At 41.8% G+C, this 17,827-nt stretch overlaps 2 protein-coding genes across 6 annotated transcripts in view; one reads left to right on the forward strand and one right to left on the reverse strand.

Annotated features, from left to right (window-relative positions):
* HACL1 (2-hydroxyacyl-CoA lyase 1) overlaps positions 1 to 1,875 on the reverse strand; it is a 23,959-nt gene extending 22,084 nt beyond the window's left edge. The window contains exons 1-2 of one of the 2 annotated variants that reach the window (XM_055803543.1): positions 1,694 to 1,875; positions 598 to 702 (exon numbers count right to left, since the gene is read on the reverse strand). In XM_055803543.1, the coding sequence (XP_055659518.1) occupies positions 598 to 702; positions 1,694 to 1,768 (180 nt within the window). In that variant the 5' untranslated portion in view covers positions 1,769 to 1,875. The remainder of the gene's footprint in view (positions 1 to 597; positions 703 to 1,693) is intronic. The other variant, XM_055803541.1, reaches the window with a different exon arrangement.
* Positions 1,067 to 16,545, forward strand: BTD (biotinidase). Of its 4 annotated transcripts, none has more exons than XM_055803545.1 (4): positions 1,067 to 1,562; positions 6,737 to 6,971; positions 8,516 to 8,665; positions 10,088 to 16,545. In XM_055803545.1, the coding sequence occupies exons 2-4, from the start codon at positions 6,741 to 6,743 to the stop codon at positions 11,270 to 11,272; spliced, it is 1,566 nt and encodes a 521-aa protein (XP_055659520.1). In that variant the 5' UTR covers positions 1,067 to 1,562; positions 6,737 to 6,740; the 3' UTR covers positions 11,273 to 16,545. The 4 variants fall into 4 exon arrangements, with proteins under 4 accessions (XP_055659520.1, XP_055659521.1, XP_005230722.1 ...); XM_055803546.1 differs by lacking the exon at positions 1,067 to 1,562 and adding an exon at positions 2,078 to 2,200; XM_005230665.4 differs by lacking the exon at positions 1,067 to 1,562 and adding an exon at positions 2,248 to 2,387.
* The last annotated feature ends 1,282 nt before the right edge of the window (positions 16,546 to 17,827 follow it).

Raw genomic sequence — 17,827 nt, forward strand, 5'->3', positions numbered from 1 at the left:
GGGATGGAGAAAAAATATGCCCAGTTTGGCTCCAGCTTGCCCTTACTGAAGGGTTCTCAAGCCTGATTCCCTTGACAGCCAGCACCATCAGTGCTAACTACACTGCACCAGCTCCAGCATATTGTATACTCACGACTAACTTAAGATACGATTATCAAGAACAGATTGCCTTGAATACGTAGGGATAATTATTATTAAAGATTAAGAACTAATGACTAGCAGTGCGTGTTGTTGTTGAGTAACAATCTAGCAAAGGGTTTTTTTGAAGTTTAAAACTGCCCCGGGTTATTGTTCTTCTAAACAATCACAGTAATCGCTAATTATCCAGGGACAGATACACAAAACACACGCCCCTATCAAGTTGGAAAAGGAAGGGGCATTTAAAAATGGAAGTGAGAGATGAAGGGCAAAAAGAAACACCCAACCCAACGCATCAGTGCTCTCTTACTCCAGAATGACCGTAACTGCTTCTCTACAGGTTCTTTAAAGGAACATTCACAGATCACACTCTTTCTAGTAAGAAAATGTATATTGGATTTAATTCCATTGTAAAACTGGTAAAAAAAAGGATTGTTCTTACTACAGATATATACTTACAGCTTGTTCATTTCTCATTCCTACATATTTTATTCCAACTGCTTGGGCTGCAATTGCGATTTCAGTGACTGGAATACCAACAATACCAAACATGTATTCAATATTCTAAAAAGACAAATATATAGAAAAAATAAATCAGGATTTTTTTTTTTCAAAATGATAGCTTTAACAAGCACATGCCAAACACTGTCACACTAACTACACAAGCAGTCTAAAAACAAATTGTCACAACATATGCATTCACAGGCCACTGTGGAAAGATGTAAAACTAGTTAGCATTTGCAGCTCAGTCCTCTGCAGTTGTGAAAGCACAGGGCTTTGGAGGCTTACAAGCAGTGCAACAGCAGCTCAGCCCAGCTCCTCAGTCAGCATACGGTTAGTGCTTTTTACTGACCCCTTACTCGGGATGCCTCTGCTACATTATTTTCCTGTTTCTCAGCGTGTCAGCTTTGCCTCTGAATATTCCTCATAGCGTTTCATATTTTTACACTTTCATAGATCGTTAACATCAAAAAGGCACAAGAAACAACTAGGACGGTACGCCCAAAGAGAAGTACAGATAAAGAATATGCTGCTTTTTATTACAACAGAACTACGTTTTGTGTGTCACGGGCCAAACAAAGTCTTCTGTTCCGAGCAGCGTCAGCTCAGCACCATGCCCAGCTCGGAGACACGACACCGCCCTGCTAACTGCACACAGCGGGAGCACACGGTGGCCGCGGGCACAGCCGCAGGGGGCGGCGGGCACCGCTCGCTGGTAGCGGAGCGGGGGCGCGCTCGGGAACGGGCAAGCTCACACGAGAGACGCAATGAGTGGCGGGGGGGCCTGCGGGGCCGCACCGCCCCCGGGCGGGGCCCGCTCACCGGGCTGCTGCGGCAGCACCTCCCTCCTTCCCACAGCGCCCCAGGGCCGGCCCTTCGCGCCCACTCTGCCAGCCCCCGGGAGAGCGGCAGCGGTGCGCAGGGTGAGTCCGGCCGCGCACACTCGCTTCTCGCCAGCCCCCGGCCCGGCCGGCCACCGCTGCCGGCGGGAACTGTCCCTGCCCGCTCGCCGTACGGAAGCTGCTCGCCGGTCCCCCCGCCCCCGCGCTCTTACTTGAGCCTTAAGGGATTCAGCGATGAGCTGGGCCCCGCTGACGGCCTCCCCCGCCGCACCGCTCCCGGAGGCCATCCCGGCTTCGCGCAGCCCGGAGCCGCCCCCCAGCGAGAAGGACGGAACCGGACCCCCGGCCGAAGGTCGGCGCAGTTGACTGTCACGCCGCCCGACCAATGAGACAGCAGAGGGGGCGGGCCCAAGGGCCGCGAACCGCCACCTCTGACCCCGCTGGCGGGCAGCGTGGGGACGAGGCCGAGAGCTGGGCTAAGTCTCCTATTGGCTAGAGCGGGCACCCAATCAGAGGCCGGAAGGCGCCTGCCCTCTGCACGCAGCTGTAGGCCCGTGGCGGTGCCGAGCACGGAGCAGCCGCCAGAGGGCGGCGCGGCCTGGCCTGGCCTGGCCTGGCGGTGCGGCGGGGGCCGTTAAGCGGCGGCGCCATCCGCCGGAGCGGCGTGTGCGGAGCCCGGCTCTGGGCGGTTGGGGCGGGACGGCGGGTGCCGCCCCACGGTGAGGGGCAGGGAGCGGGCTGGGAGCTGTACGGGCCTGGCCGGCTCCTGCCGGGAGCGGGGGCCGTGGGGGCTGCGCTCCGCGCCTCGCCTCGCCGTGGGCCTCAGCCGGGGGGAGGCGGGAGCAGGCACCCCCCGAAAGGCCGCGCTGGGCAGGGCCTGTGGGAGCCGCGGGCCCAGCCGCCTCGGTAAGCAGGGCGGTGCCTCGGCAGTGCCACACCAGCTTCGTGGAGCTGGTCGGAGGTGGCTGAGGCAGAGCGGGGCAGGTACGGGGCCGTTTCAGGTGAGGATAACCCGAGGCCGACATTCATGAGGAGAACCGGGGGCGCAGTGTGAGACTCTTCTCCGGAATGCCATCTGAAGGGTGGCGCGCAGGGTTGCAGCTGGCTCTGCCTGCCTGGCCCTGCCGAGCTCGCTCAGGTGCCAGAAGCAAGCACTGGGCCCAGCGGGCGGTGCCCTGCCCCGCCCTGCCCCGCCCTGCCCCGCCCCGCCCGCCGGCTTGTTCCGGCCGTCATCTTTAGCTGTTCGAGCTGAACCGCTAATAGTGGCAGCCTTCGGCTCGGCCTCATGAAGTCAGGTAGCAGGTCTTCTAATGAGACACAGCGTGTTCCAGCAATCCTGTGAAATGTATGAAACTTAACTGTAAAACTTTATGTTAGAATGGGCAACGTTCGTAAAAAGTGGACGGCACCTCTGGGTAAAAGCCAGGAAACTAGAGCAGGGTTGTGTCATGACTTCCACACAGAATATACATTCTTCAGATAATATAAACAGGTATCTTGCATTTCTTTTGAGCTATGATTGCGTTGCTAGAAAAACCTTCATAAAAACCCACATAGTAAAATACTGTGTTAAAATATAGTGCAGCATATAAAAGCAGTAGACAGGAGGGATCAGTGAAAAAACCTTGGGTTTCATTATGTATTTACATCTGTGTAGGGGCTGTTGTGTTATATATGCTATATATTAGAATGGCAGCAACATCACAATTCATGGATATAACTCGGTGTAAAAAAATTATTTTTTCATAGCAAATTTAATATTTTGCCTAGTAATTACTATTTATGTTACTATAGCTGAACAGGCATTTGCTATTAATTGTGGAAGAGGACCCAGGCTAGTGCTGTGCTACTTCTGATTTTTATAGTCTGTTGGATTCTTCTGAGTATAAAAGTGCTAAGACGCAGTGTATGTTTTGCTTTTCTCTGTGTATATATCTATGTATGGTGAGAGCTGACAAACTTCTAAGTTTCCAAAGTTGTTGAAAAGTGAGTGACAGGATGCTTTGCTTCACAGTGTACTGAGGTTAGATGGTTCTGAAAAGCTGAATAGGAAAACAGTCTGCACTGTGACTGGGGGAAAATTTGTCTCAGTCAGCAACTAAACTTAAACACCAGTCTTTTTACCTTTTGTATAGAACTGTAACTAGAATACTGTGACTGTGTGACAGTAATACTGCTATGAAATACTTACATTTGGGTGAGATGATCCTACTGAACCGTATCTGCCAGACAAAAGACCACATAAATCACAGGAAAGGGACAGAAAAAGAGATTAAATTATAAAGCATTTAAGTTCATGACAGTTTCTTTTAAAGTTGTGACTCAGGTGAGGTGACAGCTCTGTAGACCCTAAACCAATTAACTTTTCTTCAAGGAAAGGATTTATTAGATGTTATAGCATTTTCTGTGAGGGGGAAAAAAACCCCAGAATGTGGCCGGGATTTACTTAGAATGTCAACAGCCTAATGGTCGAGTAAATCCTGATGGTATCTTTATTTTGGCTGGAAAGGTTACTATCCCCAGGTCCAGCCTTGGGGCTTGTCACAGCTCTCCTTGTTAGAGGCAATCCTTTAGATGGGGGAGAGGCATTAGGGAGCACTCACCCGAGTGCTCGGCCATTGTCTGTAGGACTAGCAGTGATTACAACCAAGGGTAGGTACTCAGAGGTGTTATTTTTTTTAGTTGGCCCGGTTCAGCCAGATGGGATTGTGTAGCTGGATATTCAGTGCTAAACCTCTTGTGTATCTAAATGAGGAAGGGGTTTGGGTTAGTGCTTGAGCGTTTCTGACCACCAGAAAATAAACTTGCAGAAAAATGAGAATTCTCCAAGCATGTTTCTAAGGTGCAACATTTTGTAGAAGCCCATTATGTTTGTGTGTTTGGCTTAGAAAGCAAAAAGGCTATTTTTCTGACACACAGCAATTCCATCCAGTGATCTGAAACTCTCAAACTTTTTCCATCAGTAGTAATGATGAACGCTAATTACATCTTAGTTGACAACTTTATTGAGGAACAGCTGACTAGAACCTATTCCTGTCCTAAATAGGTGGTTTGGTTCTGAAGGGATAACAGGAATAGAAAGATGGTTTTTGGGGGGAAGTGCAACACAATATGTTTATTTTCAGTGGCTTCCTTAGTTGTGAGAGGCTTCCAACCTCTCCTCTCCCTCCTCCTTCTACTGCTTTATATCTTCGCGTGTACCTTGGTACTTCATGTGCAAAGCTGAGCTGCATAGGACAAGGTAGGATCCTCTGTTCTTGAACTGCGTTGCCAAATCACACCCCCCCCCCACCCCCCCAGTAAGTACAGAGTGTTTTCCTCACGATGCAGAATAGCAAGGGTAGCTTGGTGTACATCACTTCTCAAAAGTGATTATATAAATGGAGGGGGTTTAATATAACTGTTTAACAGAGATGCCAAAGCTTTATTCTGTTTTTATTGTGCTTAGGTAACTTAAGTTTACCCTTGAAGACATGTATATGTGGACACATTGGCAAATTAAAGCTCAAGAAAATAAGTAGTTGACCTTAGCAGCATCTAATAGCTGAATTACTCCTAGACCCTTACAAGTGTTATTACATATTAAAACCTTCTGGTTGAGCAAACAAGTCTTCTGCCTACCATGGGCACTAAGGTTATGGTTCTCCTGTCCTACTCAGGAATGTGTTGCTATCAAACCAGGGTTGCAAATAGCATGTAGAGCTCAGGGAAGCAAACAAGTGACTTAAAACTAAGACACTGCACTAAATGCTTTTTGAATACCTTTCCTCACACTTCAGTTTGTTCATTGTTAGATACTAAACCAGTTGGTGTTCAGACAAAAAAAAAAAAAAGGCAATATTGAAGATTTCTTATTACCTGCTTTTTATTCTGGAATTAAGAAAAGATGTTTTAAGTTAATTTGTCATAAACTATTTTTTAGGTATGAAACTATTTAACATGAATAAAAAGAAAAATGGGATTAGTTTAAAACTGATCTTTTCTTCCTGCTGAGTCCTAATGGGAACTAGAGAAGGCTCTTGATGCACGTGTCTTTAAGTCTGTATTTGCTTTGCAAAAAAAATTAGGGAGTAGTGGGTCACAAAAATTCAAGAGTGATTCAAGAGCTACAAGTGTTTTGGAACTTTCTTTTTCTTGGATAAGAGTTATCAAAGAGCAAATGCAATTTAAAAATCAGTAACTGAACTTGAAGACTGTGGGCTGTCAATACGTAGCATTAGTGCATTTCTCCTGCATGCCCTTTCAACTTCACTGATACTGATTTAATTCCTTAGTGATACTAGTAACACTGTGGTGACAATTACAGAATTCTCATACTAAGAATAATTCAGAATAACACGGAATTTCTGTAATATTTCTTAATACTGAGTCCTTGTTCTATAGAAGTATTTTTCCAACTTGGGAAGTCATAAGGCTACATGGGGAGCCCATATTAGCGAGTCTGGAAGGCTGGGGCACTCTCTCCAATTCTTCATTTCTTTTTAAGAAAAGCTCAGTAATGCAAATTTTATGCATTTTGTATGGATTTTTGCTCAATTGTCATTACTATGAAAGCATTTTCAACCTTACCCATCTGCATTGTATAGGAGGAATGAAGATCTAAATTGCACTCAGTGTTTTTAGAAATGTTGAAAAAGGCTACACTGGATGAGACAAATTAGTCTACTAATTGCATGGGTGGAGCTGGAATAGAGTGAATCCATAATCTATCAGGAGAAGCATTTTCATGATAGATACATTAGACACTACTTCTGTATTTAATTCTTTTGGCAACTATGTTTCTGTATTGATAAAATAAGTTGTATTTCTACTTGACTACTAAAGATTGTGTCCAAGTAATTTTAGGTAATGCTGTTTTTAAATACATTCTCCATCGCCAGATGAGGGAGAAACTGCACATTTGCAAGCTGCTTGTAACTTTTCCTAAAGGTGTTTTGATGTCTGTAGTGCAATAATCTATAAACGAATGCTGAAGTTAGTTGTAAAGGGAGACTAAGCAAGGGGATCAGTTGAACTATATGAGGCTGAAATGCTTTTAAACAGGACACAGTTATTTAAAGCACTAAGGTAGATATATTTAAGGTGTGGAAACAATATGGGTGTGGTTGTTGAGTAATTTAAAAACAACATTCTTGGCTCAAACACTGCTGAGAGTCTCAGTTACCATCCATATTTAATTGTAAATTTAAATGCCTGGCATGATTTGTTGCTTAAGCTCCCCCCACCCCGTCTGTTTTTTTTTTTTTTTGTTCTAGATTTATGGCATATACCATGATGGATCTGTGCTGGAAGCTGTTCGTCTGCATTTTTTGCTATCAAGTTGTCTCAGGAAGAGTTAAGAGGCATGGGCATTATGTTGCTGCCGTGTATGAACACGAGTCTATACTGAGTCCTAACCCGGCAGCCCTGGTTGATCGACGGTCTGCGCTGGAGCTCATGGGCAGAAACCTGGACATCTATGAACAGCAAGTAGTAGATGCTGCAAGACAGGTATACCACAGCTTAGTAGCAGTTGCATGTGTCCCATGTATATATAGAGTAAGTGCTCTTTGAGGATAATCTTTCACATTTGTGTTCCCAGGCAACTAAAGCCATATTTATATACATAACTATGGTCTGGGTTTTCAGACATTATGACCTGCCAGCAGCTCTGAAAAAAATCAGGCCAATTAGGAGGTCGCCTGACTTTGAGTTATTCCAAGCTTGGAAAAACACGCCTATAGTTATTTAGTATAGGGAAATGAATATTCTATTTTGGTCTGAATACCTAGCTCCTTTCTGTTTTCTTAAATGGAATGTTTTTATTGAAAGATTGTCTTACAGGCAGCTGTCTTTGGGTTTGATTTTATTCCAGTGCTCTCAATGGAAATTCCTGAATGTTTCTAAAAACTAAGGAAGTTAAATACTTTGGAAACGAATGTTCCACCATTAACAGCTTTGTGGAAGTAAAGTTTTCCATTCCTTTCTCCTACCCTCCATGGAATGGTTCTCAGTCTAAATATATTTTATTTATAATAGAGGAGAGAGACTAGTATTTCTGGCTGTTCTTATGCACAGCCTCCTTTCCTTACCTCCCCAAGAAAACCCAAAGCTGGTTCTAGTCAGAGGAGGAAGGCATTACTGTTGTTGTGGAGAGAAGAATTGACTTTCAAGTTTCACAGATCTGTTGTTCTGGAACAGAAGGATTACCGTTTTAATATCTTTTTATATTTTTATATAAATTTTATATAATCTGAAAACACACACACAAATTTTTTTGAGACGTCCATAAGCATAATAGCCATTTTTGTGCACTACTGCATCCAAGACACAGAAATTATCCCAAAGCTGTAGCACAGATAGTTCTAACTGACTTCTGAAAAGTCACAGGAATTTGTGACTGTGTGTCTGATTTAAGAGGAATCCACCCTATTTTTAGGAACAGTTCAGATCTCCCTCAACTACAGGTAGAGCCAGCCTAGCTCTGGCATGGCTACATTTCTACCAGAATCTGCATTGCTTCCAGAGTCAAGCTGTTTTCCGAAATCAATATTCCCAGTACTGTATCCAGCCCTATATACCTAATCGAGGTGCATAGCCTTGACTAAGTGATGCTGCACCTTTGACAGAGGTACAGCACCTTTGACAAAGTTAATCTGCAAATAGGACAATTCTGAAAAAAATTAAGACAGATTTTAACATCATCAGTCTTTAACCTGAATGATGTCATTCTCATGACTCATATGAATGGAGAATACTTTTGGCAAGGATTTGGAAGTATGCTCTTACTTGCACACCCTTAAAATAATGTCAGATAGGTTATTTTTCAAGGTAAAGGTATGTGTCAGGTTAAATAAGTTTTTTCTTTTTTTATGCATAGTTACACCTACTATGAAGTCAAAGAAAAGATACTTTCTAACTACATTCTTGTCAAACTATGCTTGGGTTATCCTTAAGTGCTTTTTACCCATGAGATTCTTTTTTTTTTTTACTATTTTTTTGGATTTAGATTGTTTTTTCTTTGCCTACAAAACATATCTGTCTTTTACATACAGGGGGCACAGATCATTGTTTTTCCTGAAGATGGAATCCATGGCTTCAACTTCACCAGAAGCTCCATTTATCCTTATTTAGATTTTGTTCTGCATTCACAGTCTGTGAAGTGGAATCCGTGCAGAGAGCCTTATTTGTTCAATGACACAGAGGTAAATGTGGGAGTGATTTCTGCAGAGAGGTGGAATAACTGAATGCTAGATTTGTGCTCCAAGTGGGAAACTAGCTCTAGTCGTATTGCTTAGGGAAGTAAGCAAGAAGTTTAACAGCTCCTAGTACCAGAGTCTGTTTTCATGGACTCTCAGTTTATGCTAGTATCATTCTTGACAGAGGAGGGCTTTAGATACAAACGTGCAAGAAGATTAGCTTATTTACGAGCCATCTGGATTTGTCAGCTCCTCAACCTGTGAAATGGTAATTATTCTCTAATAAGATACATTGTGTATGATTTTATTTTGAACAACATTGGTTTATATAAAACAACATAGCAGTATCTTCACTTCTGATGCATTGTCGTTACTCAGTTTTAATGACAGCAGAACATTGTGACTCAGTGATTGTGTGTAAGATGATTAGCACAAGTAACGGGACTTGAATTGCTAGAATGTAATAGAAGTCGCAACTTAGCGTAGACCAAGTGTGATTACAGAAGATGTGATCTGCAGGTTACAAAAAATAGTATTTTCATAGATGGTTCTGAACCCAAAGTGAAAATAACCATGCTTATTAATACAAACTATTTATTCTTCTTCATGTTACCGTGGTCGATATAATGAAAGTAATCATGCGTGTGCCTACTAAGCAGAATTTGTGTGCAAACATGAATCGCCGTTGTAAACAGTGACCTCCTCCTGCCTATGAGTCTTTACTAGCTGTTATCATGGGCAAGTGAGCAAGAACTTAGTTTGCTGTTCAGATCCTATTTGGAGACTGCAGTACTGAAAGTCTTTGGTACAGATCTCTGCTGCATGGATGAAACATCCCAGTAATACTGTAGTGTTGTAGCGTGTATTTAATTTTGTATTTTTTTATTTCTTTTCCATAACTATGCAAAGTGTATCCATTTACATTCTGCTTCTCTTAAGATGCAGCTAGTAATCACTTTTTGTAAAAAATTCAGAGTAAAAACATCTCGTTGTAGAAACAAGACACTGCAGGTGCAAATGATTATTATTAGATATTTGCTGTTCTAAAGGCACACACAGATCAGTTACACTGCCTTGTCAAAGCTTTCAGGTGACCTATGGTGTTTTAAAGCCACTGGTACTCCTGCAACAGTCAGAAGTTTCTGAAAATTAACGGCCTTGAAATAGATTTCTTTATTTACTTCCTAGGAAGTACAACCCAGATAAATTTTTTCAGTGCTGTTTTAAAATTAATATCTGAAATACTTTTCAGTCAAGAAAGCTACTGGTTCCAGTAGCTGTCGTCACAAAATCTTAGTACTTTTACATTTTACAGATATAGTCAAATATGAAAATAATTTGAAAAGTATTAAATAAGTCATGACTGCTTAAGTAAAACTTATTCCTCCGTATTCTGGAGTGCTTACGTTTCCCCATACTGTTCTCCAGGTTCTCCAGCGTCTGAGCTGCATGGCACTGAAGAACAAGATATTCCTTGTAGCAAACCTGGGAACTAAGGAACCCTGTGACCACGCTGATCCTCGCTGTCCACCTGATGGAAGATACCAGTTCAATACCAACGTGGCGTTCAGCGATGACGGTATGCTGGTCGCCACATATCGCAAACACAATCTGTATTTTGAATATGCTTTTGATACCCCTCCAGAGCCTGACTATAAATTCTTTGATACGCCTTTTGCTGGCAAGTTTGGTATGTTCACTTGCTTTGATATACTCTTCTTTGAGCCCGCAGTGAACCTCATCAGACAGTACAATTTGAAACAAGTTGTATATCCAACTGCCTGGATGAACCAGCTCCCGCTCCTGTCTGCTGTAGAATTTCAACAAGCTTTTGCAACAGCTTTCAATGTTAATGTTTTAGCAGCTAATATCCACCACCCTACCTTGGGCATGACAGGGAGCGGCATATACACTCCAGTCAAATCATTCATCTACCACAACATGGAAAGTTACGGTGGCAAGCTTATCGTAGCAGAAATTCCTGTGATTACCACAGATTACGAAACCAATTTGGAGAGTAATGAAAGATTCGGAGAGAACTTGCATCACTCGTGCAAGCCTTTTACGAGCATCTCGCTGGATGATCAAGTTTGCTTTAAGGAGAGAGAAGACACCCCTGGTAGAGCATCAGAAGAGGGAAATGAACTGTTACCTCCCATATTTTATGCAGAAATGATGTACGACAACTTTACTTTTGTTCCTGTATGGGGACAAAAAGGAAAACTCCACGTTTGTGCCAATACCCTTTGTTGTTACTTAACTTATCGGAGAGATGTTTTAACTGATGAATTATATGCTCTGGGAGTTTTTGATGGGCTCCATACAGTGCACGGCACGTACTATGTCCAGGCCTGTGCATTAGTGAAGTGTGGTGGTCTCAGCTTTAACACTTGTGGGCAGGAGGTTACAGATGCCACTGCTCTGATAGATTTCCAGCTATGGGGAAATATGAGTACCCCTTATATCTTCCCTTTACTGTTGACATCTGGTATTACCTTGGACTTTGCTGATCACATGGGCTGGAAAAACAACTACTATTTCATAAGCAAAAATAGAACATCTTCTGGCCTACTGACAGCTGCTCTGTATGGACGATGGTATGAAAAGGACTAGCACAGATATTTGACTGAATCAGAAGACAACTGCCCGTATGTTCAGAGCATGTATCTGAACATAAGTTGTTGAACATATGTACTTCCTAGAGCTTCAAGTGTTTGTTACCCGACTGATTAATTTCCACATTTGAAATGGTAAGCGAAGCACTTAACCTAAGAGGCCGTAAATACAGCTACCAGTACCTTGATAGCTTATGTCCTACCAGAAGTAAAAGATCTGCCTTGCAAAGATAAAGGCTTGTTGTAATGTCTTGAGATGTTTTTATTGGGGAAATAACATTTCTCATTTCAATGGAATTTGTTCCTTTTATTTTTATCATTTGGTTTTCTGGGGTCCTGGCTAGGAATATGGAAATGAATGGAAAAGCATTGCAAAAGCAAGAAAAGTAGGAAAGGGAATGCAGACACACATACCATGCGTGACATGCATGAAAATACATATATATATATATATATATATATTCATATAGCTTGTATATTGTGAGGTTCTGATTTCTGGTTAGGGTGCTAAGATTTTTTTTTTTAATTTTTCTTTCTTAGAGTAAAAAACTCCCAGCTGAAATCATTACCATTTACTGGCCACGTGGTTGTCTGTAATCCTGTTGGAAATCTCTGTGAGTTTTCTCATATACTTTTAACAGTAACTGAATGTTGCAGTTGTGAACATCCATGGAACAGCTAGCCTGAGGAAGAGGGTATCAAATGATTGTGAAAACCTAGACTGTGTTAAGACAGTTTCCAGTGTAAGGAATTGTGTTTAAAGAAGACGTTGGCAATGGATTTCAGTGACTGTGTTATGTAGTGTTTAAGTACTTTTACTTTCCCCGTTTAGAAGAGAGGTCATTTCAAGACTGTTTTGACTTTAAGGCATCTTATGCATTGTTCATAAATTCATTCAACAAGAGCTCTGAAAAGCACATAACGAATTGTGGGACAGCAAGGTTTTTACGTAAATACTTTGTGTGCCAGATAGCAGGTTCCTGCTGCTAAATGAGTAAAACACAGCACTCTTTCCAGAGCAGTAACTAGATTAAGTGCTCTGTTGTACTGCGGTGACAAACTGTTCTATGCAGTGGATAGCTGGGAAGAGAACATTCAAAGGATAGATATTTGGAGTTAAATTCAGAGAGGATAATTTATGATTTTGTGTGGTCTTACTGGCTGTTACAACTTCATCTACGTAATAGCTGTTGAATAACGGAATAAACACAACCATTCCTTTGGCGAGTCCTTGCATTCCGGTTGCTTAGTCTGTTAGTCAGGCCAAGAGGAGCAGAGCAGTAACGGGAGAGCTGTGAGTCTGTTTTGGTGGTCTGAGTTGACTCCGAGACGTGTTCGAACTCGCACCACTATGGCAGCCACAAGCCTGCATACTGAAAGGTACTCAATAAGCTCCTGCTTTGAATGAGCTCCCTTTCTGGTTTCAGAAAGCAAAACAACCAAGAAATCGCTGAATTTCTACCTCAAGGTTTCTTAAATACGTACACAAATTAAGAGTGTATAAATAGTGATGATACCAGGGTTTGTCAAATTGTCCTTCCCTAAGATATGTTACTGTGAGCCAGGACCTAGTCACGGCTTTGATACAGCAACACAACAGGTTTGTTTATCCTGCAGCATATACTGGACAGAATTATGGAGAGGGGAATGTCTGTATCTCATTAAACATAAAATTGCTGCTGTAAAAGTAGGCCATCCCACTGCAGGGTTTATTAAAAATCATTAATTCTTTGGCATCCATAGCACTGTTCTTGCTGAACGCTGCACGAATTCCAGAACATACCGGGTAGAACAGAAAAAAAGCATTTTTGGTGCTTATTTGTGCTTCTGGTTCTAGTACCATACAACCAGGTCTAGAAGAAAAGAACTGTGAATGGCTGGAGAGTTTCACGTCTCAGGACGTTTCCCCTGCCTGCACTTTGTAGGCTGGAAAACGTACATCCTCTTGCACTAAATACTGTTTTAGATTTAGTTCTAAAGCAGACTTATTAGCACAATAAATTAGGCTAAAGACTTAACTAGCTGTATATAATATTTAAAATACTTAAATAAATGTATTTGCTGGGGTTAATAAAAAACCCCAAAAGAATTATCTGTGAGATACTCGCAAAGTGTATTCCACAGAGCCGTTCTAACTTTGGGTATTCTAAACCACCGGAAAGCACGCCCTTCTGGCCTTACCCGTCTGCATGGGGGATTTTAAGAAAAATCTTCAGACAGCTTGAATAATTAAGTTTGGCAAGGGATAGAAAATATATGTATGATAGGATAGGATGTGAATCCTTAGATTTTGCTTTAAACCTGTTTAAGGTATCGGATCTGATCTTTGAATATCTAAGACCTCGGTGTCTTAAGATTTCTGAACCAAGCCAGCTGCCAGGTGCGATGAGAAGAAAACCTGCACTTCTCAAAACCGGCACGTCTCATTTGTGAGCAGGAAGTGGGGGTTTGTTCTGTTCTGTTGTGAATATGAATAGCAAAATTTCTGGTTGCTTCCATTGCACTTTTAATGAAAAAAAGAGAATGTACGGTGCTTTTCTCCTCTTTTAAATAGTGGCAGTAACAATATTAAGACAGCTTGAAAGGCTCTTTAGGTTCCATGGTATTCAACTATGTTTACAGCTACATGGTGAAATACTGCCAAGATTCCTCTCCCAGCCTCGGCTTGAAAATCGGTAAAACAGCATGGAATGGAGGGAGCTCAGTTTATCCTAATGTAAAGTAGCACCCAGCACCAGGGAAGCAGGGACAATTTACATACTGCTTTACCTGAAGGTAAGTAACAGTGCTAAGGAGACTGGGACACCGGGTTGGATAGAGTTATAAGAGATCTTTGAGGCCCACAAGTAGGGACAGTCACCTTCTTCCTGTCGGGAACGTTCAGTTGCAAGGTAAATTGTAGAGACGGGCAACAGCCCACAGCTTGAAAATTTTAGTCAGGTCTGTTAACTTTTTCCCTCAGGGAAACCAAAACACACTTGCAAATTTCCTGGGCTCCAGATCGCTGAACAACTGAAAGAAACACGCTTTCCAAGTCTGCCATTTCAGACAGCTTTTCTCTCCGCAGGTACGAGAGGATACGTGATAAGGCTTCTTCTGTGATAAGGCTTATAGATTATAAACATAACAATAGGATGTTTTCTTAAGAATAACCAGTTTTTTTGCAATTTCAAATTAATACACAGTGGTTCCTTTGCACTTAACATGTTTTCTTCAAAACACACAGGTTATTATAGTGAGAAAAGGACTCCAGAAAAACTAAAAACCTACCAGCCGAGAGGCCTGCGCTGCATCTCTTCACGTTTAACACCTCAGGTTTTAGTCTGTAAAGGAGACCTGTGTTTTATAAATTCTTACCTTGCCCAAATTAGAGTCACAGCTACAGGTTTATAAAAAAAGCCTTTTCATCCTCATCTCTAAGAATTCTTCTCCCACTGTCCCGTCAGCTTCTGCAGGATATTAAAGGATTATTTATAAGGAAGTCAATGGAAAGTTGTTGAGAGATTACTACAAGAGGCAATAGTTACTGATCTTGGATTTAAAGATTTATATGAATTTGGTGGACCAACTTCAAGAATTCAGATACTTACTTTTTCCTGATATTAAAATGGATTTTGCTGAGTTTAAATCCAGGCCTACAGAAGTGGCGTTAAAAGTTTAAACTACTTATTAAGCGATTATAAAGGCTCTTCTCTCCAAGGTTATTAGTTTGATTGCAACCAGGACGGGATTATCAGGAATTATTGCTATCAGTAATCACTGCTTTTTAACCAAAAGTATGATGGCGTTTCTTTATTTCTTTTGGAAAATGGTTATGTACCATCAGCACAGAGCAAAGCGGTGAGAGATGAGGAGGGTGCTCCTGCCAGCTCCTCCTGCTGCTCCTGCAGCTGCAGCCCAGGAAGCCCATGGAGCTCCCTCACCCACCCTGCAGCACACTGAGCCAAAGAGCATGTCCTCCAGAACTGCTGTTTCCACAAATGCTCACCCTGTTTATATTTAGGTTTCAGTTTTTAAGTTGTGAACCCCACTGATCCAAACATGGAATTAAGGAGGATGGGCTGCCTGGACACAGCTATCACTGTTAAAAATGTTCCATGATTACGCACATGAAAAAACTTCTCACCAGTATATGCCAAACTGTCCGTTATATGGTATTCACTGTCGCCTCTCCCAGTTACAGCATGAAAGGTCACCATAAACTTTTTCTTGTTGCAATAAAGAAGCTGAGCTAGCAGAACGCTCTACTTGTGTTATCTCCAACCAAGTGGATTTAATGAACATTCGCTTTTTTTTAAAAAAAACTACAGTATGTTACACTCTATTACTACAGTAGTTGTTGCCTTTAAATGGACATAATCTCTGCGCGAGACAGGAAGGCTAATTCCTCTCAAAACCAGAATTACCAAGTTGAAGAATCTGTAAACATTATCTCATTCTCCTTTTCAGTCATCTTCTGTAACATTTGGGATCTTTAGTGCCCTTTGCGTAGATGTTAAAAGGAGCAAAGCTTTGAAGTAATTAATTTTTAATTACTAATTTTTTTAATAAACAAAAAAATTATTCTTTAGCCTGGTAGATAAGTCAGAGTTTTAAAGAAGAAAATATACAAGAAGAAGAAGAAAAATACAAAAACCAACCAGAACCAAGATCCAAGTTTAAAAAGTGCATATTTCTAGCTCTGATTGTTCCAGATACATTTAGATGATTATTTTGGAGATAAATACAAAGCACGAGACACAGAAGTTGAGATATTGTGAGGAATTACAATAAAAATCTCTGATTGCAGTAGGGTCACTCTGGGGCTGGGGGCACCGATTTCTTCATTTTAACAGCATCCGTGCTACCACGCTACACTCTTAACAGTTCAGCCGAGGAGGTAAATACTAACTTGGCATCTTCTGCAGAACGCTTATCCTCAGAACTGAGAAATACAACATCCCAGAAAACATCCCAGAAGTCAGAGTACACAGAAAGCTGAGCAGAGCTGATTGTCCTCATTCCTGAACATTCCGTTAAACAACCCCCCACACCCCCTCCCTGAATAAAAAGGGTTTCTTTTATTTCAGTATACTGCTTCCGTGGTCCAGCCAAGGCTCACCTCTCTCGGTGAAAAGCCAAGAGGCTGTTTGGGTGAAGGTTGTAACAATAACCGTGCTCTGTACAAAAAGAAGAGGATTTCTTTTAGAAAGATGGAAGTTCTAATACCATTTTCTGGAAATGAACAGGCCTACACTCAGGTATGAACAGTTTTGGGTTTTGGTTGTTTTTGTTTTTGTTTTTTTTTAATAAAAAAACCCCATCAGCCCCACACAGGATTATTTGTCTTAAAGAAACAAGGAACCTTCTGTTCTTTGACTGCTCATTAAGTGGTCCCTGACTACAGTAGCATGTTCTTGAAACAAATCACGTTCCATTTTTGGAATAAGACCATATTCTAACAATAGTCCCAATTATCACTTACGAGGCATAATTACCGTCCTACCCATACTGCCAGGTAGTAAGGAGTTTTTTTTGGGGATTTGTTGTTTTTAAATAGGAACAACCAAATACAGGCAAATTGTAATCTACAGGCTCACCAAATTCTAATGATGAGACAGATGAAATACACAAATCATGTAATCTGAATTCCTAAATGGACTTAATTTGTAGTAAAAGACGACAGATCTTTAGGTCCAAAAAATTCACAAAACTTAAAAGTAATGCCATTTAATGCAGCAAAAAAGTCTTCTTCCTCAAGAGTCGAGTAGTAATGAAATGGAGGAGAGGCACAATTTCTGACTGACTGAAGGAAACAAAGGTGTTCCACAGCACCTTTTCCTGCACGTGCCTGTATTCCATGTCTACATCTCGTAACTGTTGAACCAGCGCCTTCTGAGCTTTTTCTCCTCCATCATCCAGGCGCACGGTGGACATGAACAGCTCAGTCCCTGCTGCCCTGCTGATTTCTCCAATGAAGATCAGAGTGTCCCTTCCTATTAACTGCCCCATGGCTACAGACACCACACACTAACAGGCCATCTTGAAGTAAAATACAATTTAGCACAGATGGTATTAATAGTATATAAAAAAAAATACTATCTTCTCATGGTTCCTCTGAATCAACAAAAATTGCACAATTTCCTTAAGAGAAATATGCAATTACCTTTTAAATAACAGGCATGCTACCTGGCATTCTGATTCAGCTTTTCCACAAGCGTACGAGGAAAAATTGGTCCGTGCTGCTTCAACCTTTTTATTTAAATAGATGCAGTGCATCTCCCAACAGGCCAATATGCATCTTTTTAGTGCTGCCTCCATGCTCGGCGGTGGCACGTACATCACTCCCAGCCAGCCCCATACTTGCAAGATGTAGAAGCAAGAGAGTACAGAGATCACCATCGCCCTAAAATCATCTAATTCTGCTCACAAACACATGGCTTATATAAACAACAAACACAGGCACAAATGGTTAAGAAAGTAACACTTGAATGGAAGCCTAAAGGAATAATGAAGTCATTTAACTTTTAGAATTACTTTAAATAGCTCACCCTTCACTTTAGAATTAAAATGC

This window comes from Falco peregrinus, chromosome 5, assembly GCF_023634155.1.
Source record: "Falco peregrinus isolate bFalPer1 chromosome 5, bFalPer1.pri, whole genome shotgun sequence".
Classification (NCBI taxonomy): Eukaryota; Metazoa; Chordata; class Aves; order Falconiformes; family Falconidae; genus Falco; species Falco peregrinus.

Excerpts from the sequence above, each read along its gene's own strand:
- BTD (XM_055803545.1), top strand. The coding sequence starts at position 6,741 with ATGGCATATACCATGATGGATCTGTGCTGGAAGCTGTTCGTCTGCATT. Across the intron at positions 6,972-8,515 it reads TAGTAGATGCTGCAAGACAG|GGGGCACAGATCATTGTTTT; the intron begins GTATACCACAGC and ends TTTTACATACAG. Across the intron at positions 8,666-10,087 it reads ATTTGTTCAATGACACAGAG|GTTCTCCAGCGTCTGAGCTG; the intron begins GTAAATGTGGGA and ends ACTGTTCTCCAG.